Source organism: Sceloporus undulatus, chromosome 3 (genome assembly GCF_019175285.1).
Source record: "Sceloporus undulatus isolate JIND9_A2432 ecotype Alabama chromosome 3, SceUnd_v1.1, whole genome shotgun sequence".
Taxonomy (NCBI): domain Eukaryota; kingdom Metazoa; phylum Chordata; class Lepidosauria; order Squamata; family Phrynosomatidae; genus Sceloporus; species Sceloporus undulatus.
The window spans coordinates 187,417,507-187,427,058 of NC_056524.1; the positions used below are offsets into that span (position 1 = coordinate 187,417,507).

At 47.0% G+C, this 9,552-nt stretch overlaps 1 protein-coding gene across 1 annotated transcript in view; it reads left to right on the top strand.

Annotated features, from left to right (window-relative positions):
• The first annotated feature begins 692 nt into the window (after nucleotides 1-692).
• The window catches only part of EBF3 (EBF transcription factor 3), a 211,589-nt gene continuing 202,729 nt past the window's right edge, over nucleotides 693-9,552 (top strand). Inside the window, exons 1-4 of the mRNA XM_042459287.1 lie at nucleotides 693-1,800; nucleotides 2,763-2,919; nucleotides 3,364-3,427; nucleotides 4,266-4,321. Coding sequence (XP_042315221.1) covers nucleotides 1,667-1,800; nucleotides 2,763-2,919; nucleotides 3,364-3,427; nucleotides 4,266-4,321 — 411 coding nt within the window. The 5' untranslated portion in view covers nucleotides 693-1,666. The remainder of the gene's footprint in view (nucleotides 1,801-2,762; nucleotides 2,920-3,363; nucleotides 3,428-4,265; nucleotides 4,322-9,552) is intronic.

The window sequence follows — 9,552 nt, forward strand, 5'->3', positions numbered from 1 at the left end:
TAGGTGTGTGTGTGTATAGGTGTGTGTGTGGGTATGTTTTGTACAACATACATATATATACACACATATACACACACAACACACCTACATATATACATATGTAGGTGTGCTGTGTGTGTGTGTGTGTGTGTGTGTGTGTATGTGTGAGGATCAGGCTCCTTCACCTCCTTCCACCCTCTTTCCTCCACTCACATATACACAACACACAACACACACATCATTCCTCGACTGCTTCTCTTTCTCTGGCCAGCCTGGTCTCTCTCTCTCTCTCTTTTTCTATCCGAGGCTGGCTCACCTTCTTGGAACGATCCCGACTCTTGGCCAAAGCAAGGCAAGGCAAGGGGCTCTCCAGCTTGTGTTACACACACACACACAGAATCCCCTTTTAATACCCCAACTTCATTGGCTGCCTGCGCTCTCCTGCATGATGTTGCATGCCTCTATATACCTCCTCCTAGGTTGATGTATAGAGAGATATGGAATAAATCTGCCTCTGTGTGTGTGTGTGTGTGTGTGTGTGTGATTCCTCTTGGATGCTGTGTTGTGTGTTGGTGTGTGTGTGTGTGTGTGTGTTTCGGGGTCTGATCGCGCGTGGCCTGGGGCTGGGGGCCGTCTTCTTTGCCGGGCTGGCCATATATGGCCCTGTCCCCGCCTCTCGCACGTCAGAATCTGACAGCGCCGTTCCCGGGGGTTTAGAGTTTTGGCTCCCGGGAAAGGTTCCATTCCTCGGGGATGGAGGGCTGAGTTTTGTCGGCTTCCCATCCATCCTGCAAGACGCGAGCCGGGCCCCCTCGCCAAGCCCTCTCCTCTGCGCCCAGGAACCCACCTCCATGGTAATCATTTCTCCCTTTTCCCCCCGTTTATTTGTCTTTTGGAGCAGAGCAGCCTTTGGCAGAAGTGGTCGATTCAGCAGCCTCCTGAAGCTTGTGGTTCGCGAGGGGCTTGCCTTCTTTTTTTATTTTTGGCTTCTTGTTTTGTGTGTTGTTGTTTTTTGTGTGTGCGTGCGTGTGTTTGGACACTGTTTGGACACTGGGATGACACCACGTTGAGAAGGAGCCGCGGCAGCCCGGTTATTTATTGGTGAAAGGCAAGAAGGAGAAGAAGAAAAGAAAAAGAAAAGAAAAAAAGAAAGGAGGTGGAAAAGCAACGTTTGCGACTTTTGAAAAAAACACCACCAGAAACAACAACAACAACCAAAAACTTAATTTTTTCACCCCTCCCTTCAACCCCTGCGGGTTTTGCTTTTGTGTGTGTTGTGTTTTTGTTGTTGTGTTTTTTTAAAAGGGGGAAAATACACCCCCCAAATCCTCCAAACTGGAACGGCATCCAAGTAAAGCTGCTCCGTCTCCGTGCCAAAATAGAGGGACAGATTGAAGGCGGACGGAGGACTTGAACTGGGCTTTTCTCCTCCTGATCGCGGGGAGTAAAAGCCACCTCGCCAAGGAGAGCGGGAAGGAAGGCAAGAAAAAAGAAAAGAAAAAGAAAAGACAGACAGACAGAGAGAGAGAGAAAGAGAGGGGGAGGAGAGAGAGAGAGAGCAAGAGAAGAGAAGAGGAGCCCCTCCGCCGCCATCAACTACTACCCCCCACCCCCTCGAGCTGACATTTCTCATCATTTCCGAGCCCCATTTGGAGAGGAGCTGGTGTCGCCCCCCAAAATTGTTTTAATGTTTGGGATCCAGGAAAATATACCACGAGGTGGGACGACCATGAAAGAAGAACCGCTGGGTAGTGGGATGAACCCAGTCCGGTCATGGATGCATACCGCGGGGGTCGTGGATGCTAACACAGCCGCCCAAAGGTACGCTGCCAAATGCTCCCCTTCGGCTTCTCCTTCTCCTTCTCCTCCTTCCTCTTTTTCTTCCCTTTCCCCTTTATTTTCCCCTCGGCCCCCCTTCCAGCGCTTGGGTTCCTCTCCTCCCGACCGTAAATCGCCCTCAGTACTCCAGATCAATTACAATCTCCCTCAACTCCGCTTCCAGGGCTCTCCCCCGCCCCCTCATCCCCACCTCCGCTCTTCTTGCCCTCCTTTCGCCGCCTTTATCGCTCCTCTTTTCTCCCTTTCCCTTCTCGTTGCATCTCATCGCGGCTATAAAGATAAATTCAGAAATCCTCTTCTTCCTCCCCAGATGTAAAAATTCCGTGTTGTTGCTCTTTCCTTCCTTCCTTTTTCTTCCTTTTTTTCTCTCCCTTGCCCCCTCTTCCTTCATTTCTTCTTTTTAAAAACACTACTAGTACTAATCCGTAGCCCTTCCTTCCTTTCTTTTCCCCCTTCCTTCCTCTTCCTCTTCCTCTCCTCCTCTCCCTTCCTTCCCTCCTTCCTTTTAAAAATACTACTACTGATAATCCGAGGCCCTTCCTTCCTTCCTTCCTTCCTTCCTTCCTTCCTTCCTTCCTTCCTTCCTTCCTTCTTTATTCTCTTCCTCTTCCTTCCCCCTCTCTTCCTTCCTTCTTTCTTTTTAAAAACACTACTACTGCTGTTAATCGGAAACCCTTCCTTCCTTCCTTTTTCTACCTTCCTTCCTTCCTTTTAAAAACACTACTGCTGCTGCTAATCCGAAGCCCTTCCTTCCTTCCTTCCTTCCTTCCTTCCTTCCTTCCTTCCTTCCTTCCTTCCTTCCCCACATTCCCTATTCCTCCCCCGAGTCCCCTGCCGCATTCTCTCTGCTTCTTCTCCGGCGTCTCCAGTTCTCTTACAGAGGCATTATTGTGTGTCTTTTCTCCTTCTCTCCCTTCTCCTCCTCCTCCTCCTTCTCCCCGCAGCGGAGTGGGTTTGGCTCGGGCGCATTTCGAGAAGCAGCCGCCTTCCAATCTCCGAAAATCCAATTTTTTCCACTTCGTCTTAGCTCTGTACGACAGACAGGGGCAGCCGGTGGAGATTGAAAGGACAGCCTTCGTGGACTTTGTGGAAAAAGATAAAGTAAGTTCTCTGTGTGTGTGTGTGTGTGTGTGCTTGTTTGTCTAAAACATAAACCTCTCCCCTAAACCTTTTATTTGTTTGCTTTTTAAAATGTGATTGAAGTCTGGTTCAAACGATTAAAAGCAATTGCCACCTTGGCTTAGACCCTGCAGTTGTAACGGGACTCCAAACCACGTGTAGTTTCTGCAAGTTGTGATGCCAGCGATTGGCCTTTCAGACTAGTTTGCAAAGTCGCCTTTTGCTTAAGAAGCTTCTTTCAACAGTTAAAGCCAACTTTTCCCTCCGAGGAAAACCCCTCCCGCCCCAAAGACAAGAAAACACAAAACACCCCCGATGGGAAATCGCTATAGAAATCAGATCATATATATATATAGGCACCCAAAGGCCACTCAAGAACTCCTTAAGAACAAGGCGTTAAACGTAGCTATTTGTCCTTGCTTTCAGGAGCCCAACAATGAAAAAACCAACAATGGGATTCACTATAAACTCCAGTTATTGTACAGCAATGGTAAGTTTTTTTCCAATCCTTTGCTACCTCTTTTTGTTGGTGTTGGTTGTCGGGTTCCTCTGTGTGTGTGTTAGAAAAACAACATCCTCCCTCCTCTTTCTGCAAAATAAATAACTAAATAAAATAAACAAAGGGTATAAAGATTTTGAGATTAAAATTACATGGCTGTGAACACAGCTCTTCTGGTGGCAGAGGAGGAAAACAAAACATCAAGGATCAATAAGTCAATGGTACTTTACATGATTAACCGGCTGGTCTTGAAGCAGAAAGTAACAACGTGTGTGTGTTTGTGTCCCCCCCTTCTCTTTCCATCGGACACCCATCCACCCAGGGATCAATATCCGCCCAGCACAACATCACTTTTAAAGAGTCCCTCTCCAAACACGTTGGGCAAATTAAGGTTAATTCCTTGTGGTGGCTTAGCCCTGTCGTGCCAAAGGGAGAAAATGCCACACTAGAGGAATCTTGTAGGAAACATCGACCAGGGATATTACTGTATATTCAAAAAGAAGTCCCATGCTTCTTTCTAGGGCTTCTCTGCCTTTAGCTCCAGTCTAAAATAGCCTCTCTGTTTCCCCTTATCACACTCCAGGCAACTCTGTCTTGTTTCAGACAAATCAAGCAGCCACACAACCTGCGATCTTGGTTATTTTTTAATTTGATCCCCCAATTCCAGTATTTTATTTTAAAAGCCTAGGTTTCTGGAGACAGCACACAAGGTGTGATTTTGCTGCCTGTTTCGAAGCATTGTGTATAGTTTGCCTCCTTTTTCCTGATCAAGATTTGCTTTCTCTCTCTCTCTCTCTTTTGTTTCTGTTTCTTCTTCCTTCCTTCGCAGGAGTTAGAACGGAACAGGATTTGTACGTTCGGTTGATAGATTCAATGACCAAACAGGTGAGAAAGTTTAAGCTTCTTCTTTATTTCTCTCCATCTTCTTTCTTTTTCCTGAGAGTTGTGTGTGAGTTGTTGTCTTCCTCCTCTTCTTCTTCTTCTAAGGGGAACAACAAAAAAGGAACTCTTCACGGTTGTGTTTCCTTCTTTTGACGGGTTCAATTAAAACCCCATTTTAGGGACGGATCTTTTTTAGGAGGTGAAATGATTTTTTTAAAACATCGTTTCTATCCCGAACCTATTTGCCATATCTGGACTGATCAGATTTCCCCTCTGATGGATATTAGGGAGAAGGAGAAGTGACAGGGGAGGGTGGTTAGTCCAAAGTTATTTATTTGGGAACGATTTGGAGGCTTTAACTGGAAAGTGTGGAGGGAAAAAAGGAGGAGAGAAATGGCTCTTAATCCTGGCGGCCTGGAATGAAAGGTGGCTTGTTTTCCTCCCATCTCTTTTTCTTGTTCTTTCCATCCCCCCCTCCCTCCATCCATCCATTTAAAATGGGATGATTTAGTCTCGCGAGACGTTTATTTGGGACGTAAAAGTTAAATGGGGCTGAGGTGAAAAGTCATCTTGTTCTCCACTAGTCCGGATTCACCTCGGAGTCGCCCCCCATCTCCATAATTCAAGCGCTGTGCTCCAGGGGTCACCCAAAGCCCTCCGTTTTAGTTTATCTTCTTGCCTGAGAGCAGCAGCAGCAGCAGCAGCAGCAGCTCCTGTTTCTCCCTCGAACCTCTGTCATCCCTTGTAAATAACATAATTACAAGCAGCTCCTGATTAAATTATTTAACCTGCCTTGTGGCCGGCTTTCTGGAGGATAACTACCCCCGGGAGGAGAAGGAAAGCCCCCCCTCCAAGGCTAGGAGAAGTTTCCTTCCTTTTGTAAAAGAGAGAGCAAAACAAAAACAAATCCCCCCTCAACCAGGTTGCCCTATACTTCCCCTTTTAAATTGGGATTTGAATCCAGTCCTGGTTAACTTTTAAAATGGATTTTTAACATTGGCTAAAATTGTTTTCCACTCCTTTAAGGGAAAACAAAAATAAGTCTCCCATCCATAGAAACGAAGGGAGCTGGTGCCTTTCAGGAAACGATAAGAGTTCCCCTTGGAAATGTTATTCCTGCCCACAATCATTTTGGTTATGTTTATCAGAGAGAGGAGGAAGAATCAGGTGGGTTTGTTTTCCATGCCATCGCTTGGAATATATCTATATATCTATATCTATATCTGTATCTAGATAGATAGATAGATATTAAAAAGTATATTAAAGGAAAACAAAGGCTAGGTTTTTCAAACTGCTTGGGACCCCCTTCCCAGCTTGTTTCAGCCTCCTGTCTACCTTTCTTCCCCCTCCTCTCTTGAAAAGCAGAAAGTTTTCCAAGGATCTTGACCACATAATAATAATAATAATAATAATAATAGGAAGAGGTTGCAATGCCTCCAGCATATTGTTGGAGTGGTGATCCTGGGCAAATCTGAACAAGTCATTATCTCAATGGGCTTATTATAGAGAAGCCCCCCTTTTAAACTCTGGGTTGTTTTTTGTTGTTGTTGTTGTATAAATGCCCTTTCGTGAATTGCGGCTAAATGGTTTCGGAAGGAAAAAGAGGCTAACGTTTCCCAGCACCCTTTCCTCTGTGATTACCATTATCGTTATTGTTGGCCGTGGAAGCAGGCCTGGGAACCAAGGCTTTTGAGCTCTCCTTCTCCTTCTCCCTGCGCTGAGGGGAGGGAAGGGGGGCGAAGCGGAGGGGTGGCTCGCAATTGCCGAGTAACTGATCAAAGAGTCAATGGCGCTGAACCGACAGTTTATGGATTTCTGTTGGGGCTCCAAAATAAAAAATAAATCACATCTAAATGCGGGGATTCATCAGAGGCGAAGTAACCATCCCCAGAAGTTATGTGTTGCAGCCAGGCTGCTGCCACAACAACAACGCCACATTTCTGCAGCCACCGCTCAGGGCTTGTCAGGTCGCCCGGGGTCAGAGATTAGGACTCCAGGCTTTTTGAGCGGGGAATTTAGGCCTGGGCTCCGCTTCATCGGTGGCTGCACCCGCACTGCCGAAATGACCCGGTTTGGGGCTGGCTTCAACTGCCACGGCTGGAGGCTATGGAATTCTGGGAAGGTTGTGGCACCAGAGCTCTGCCGTGGCAGCTAAAGCGGTCCCAAAACGGTTGGTTTCCGAAGTGCGTATGCAGGAGGACTTTTGATTTTTGGTAAGGCTGGCTTTGGAAGGGAACTCCTTCCATCCAGCATCAGGGGATTGTTAACAAGCCCCCCAAATAAGTGGCTAGAAAATACAATAAGTGGGTAGGTAGGGATACAAGGGGGAGAAAGAGTCTTTTTCACACTTGGAGGTGCTAAGGCTGGCATTGGAGGGGAGGAGAAAAGACTGGAAATGGAGAAGGAATGCTCCCCTCCACCTTTCTCTCCTTCTCTCTCTCTCTCTCTCTCTCTGCCCTTTGCTTCCCAGCCCCCTTTTTGCCAGAGAGCTTTGCAGTTAATGGGAAGGGAAGCCAGTGACCTCATGGAGCACAGACGGCGGAGGCCCAGGCTGGCTGGGAAGGGAAGGAAGGGAAGGGAAGGGAAGGGAATGGAAGGGGGAGGCTGGCTGGGAAAGCCGGCGAGGAAGGAAGGAAAGAAGGAGGGAAGGAGGGAGGGAAGCGCCCCTTCTGCGCCGGGAAGGTAGGCAAAGGCTGGCAAAGATGCCTCGCTAGCTGCGGCCTGGAGGAAGAAGAGGAAAAAAAAGTGGTAGAGGAGTAGGAAGAAGAGGAAGAAGAAAAAGAAGAAGAGAAGGTGGTGGTAGAGGAAGAGGAACAGGAGAAAGTAGAGGAAGAGGAGGAGGAAAAGAAAGAGGAGAAGGAAGGGGTGATGTAGGGAAAGAAAGTGGAGGAAGAGAAAGAAGAGGGGAAAAGGGGGAAGGTAGTGGAAGAGGAGGAGGAAGAGGTGATGGAGGAAAAGAAAGTGGAGGAAGAGGAAAAGAAGAAGAGGAGGAGGAAGAAAAGGATGGAGTGATGGAGGAAGAGAAAGTGGAGGAAGAAGAGGAAAAGAAAAGGAGGAGAAGAAGAAGAGGAGGAAGAAAAGGATGGAGGAAGAGAAAGTGGAGGAGGAGGAGGGGGAAGAGGTGATGGAGGAAGTGAAAGTGGAGGAAGAGGAGAAGGTGGTGGTTGTCTCCTCCTTGGGCGGGCATCCCTGCCTCCTTTGCCGGGAAGGGAAGCCGGGACGCGGGGGAGAGCTCTCTCTCTCTCCCTTGGCGCCTGCGGAGGAAAGCTGGAGCTCGGGCGTCTCTCTGGGGCTCTGCGCTCCGTCGTCTCTCTCCCTCTCTGCCTTCCATTCTCCAGGGGAGGAAGGGCTGAGGGAGAGGGGCGGGGGCGGGAAGGCTTTCCCAGGAGCTGCCTGCGGAGTGGAGCCAGTCCGGTCAGGCACGACGGTTTCCCCAAGTCTGGAGATGGGGATGGAGAGAGAGAAGGAGAAAGAGAGAGAGAGGGAGAGAGAAGCGCACCTCCAGCTCCTCGCCATCTGTTAGAGCCTCTGCTCAAAACCCACTCAACCGTGGGCCCCCGACACACGTTGCCTCTCTCTTTTTTCCCTTTTAACCCAAGAAAAATCATTGTTAGCAGTTTCAAAATAAACACCAGATTGCCCATTAGCAGCTTTGCCTCCCCTTCCCTTCCCCTTTCCCTCCCGAAAAGGTCCGGGCTGGAAGGAGGAGCAGATTGCTGCTGGGATTCCTCCAGGCCGGCAAGGAAAAGGGGGGCAAACTGAAGGGGAAATCCCCTCCTTTTGCCTCAAAAGAAGACCCTCTCCTTGGCATTTATTGCGCTCTTTCTATTTAGGAAGCGTTGGTATTAATCTTGCCACTGTGGCTGCATCCGCACTGTGGAAATAATCCGGTTTGGGACCGTTTTAAGTACCTTGGCTCAAGGCTATGGAATTCTGGGAATGGTAGTTTGTTGTGGCAACAGACTACCATTCCCAGAATTCCATAGCCTTGAGCCAAGGTATTTAAAGCGCTGTCAAACCGGATTATTCTCTCAATGCGAATGAGCCTTGTTTCCTCCCATCTTTACAGCCCTTCTAACCGGCTCCAAACTTGACAGAAATAGTCTAAAATACTAAAATTGGCAAGATGTCTCGGTTGGGTGCAAAAGGCTGGAGAGAGTTAATACGGTTGTAAATGGAAACTTTGGAAAAGCAGGCTAGACCCACAACAATTCACTTTTCCTCGAGTCCAAACCCCTTTTCCCTCCCAAAAAAAAGAGAGGGAAAAGAGAGGGAAAAGCTTGGTGGTTTTAAGGGAAGGAATCATGTTTCTCTTTTTTTTGGGGAGGGGATGCTTTGGACTCCAAAACCCAGGTGTGTGTGTGTGTGTGTAAAGTGTGTGTAAAGTATGTCCCTAATGCTTCTAATTGATGTGACATGTTACCATAAAGTGTGTGTGTGTGTATATATGTGTGTGTGTGTGTGTGTGTGTGTGTGTACACACACACACATATACATATACATATATATGTGTCTATGTCTATGTATATATACACATATTACATTTTCCCCATCTGCAGCTTTTTATGACACAGCTTTTAATAACATGTTATCACAGTGTGTGTGTGTGTGTGTGTGTATCTATCTATACACACACACGCATACATACATATGTGTCTATGTATGTATTACATATTACATTACACATATTACCTTTCCCCCCCATTTCCAGCCTTTTTTGACACAGCTTTTAAAGAGGCAAATAGGGGGAGAAAAAGGAGGGAAAAAACACTCCCTTCACAAACCAAGACCCCTCAGCTTTTCCCATACACTGTGTATTTTATCCTTCTTTTAAATCCAGTCGATCCCATCCAATGAAGGGAAAACTGGGGAGGAAAAACCCAGTCTTAAAAAAACATTGAACCCTGCAAAGAGAGTCCTCCTTTTTGGGTGTTTCTTTTCTTTCCCCTCAGGATTTCCCTCTCAACCTGAGCTGAAAGGGAAGCAAAAGGAGGGGCTGCATATAACATAAGGGGAAGGAAAGGCCAATTTAAGCCATAATTGGGGTTATCCCCCCTTCTTTCATGCCATTATTTATTTAAGAGAGGCGGTATACTATTATTATTATTATTATTATTATTATTATTATTATTATTATTATTATTATTATTATTATTATTATTATTATTATTAAGGTTTGCCTCTGGTTGCCCCTCACAGGGGACTTGTGTGGCTCTTTCCTTTCCTCACGTTTT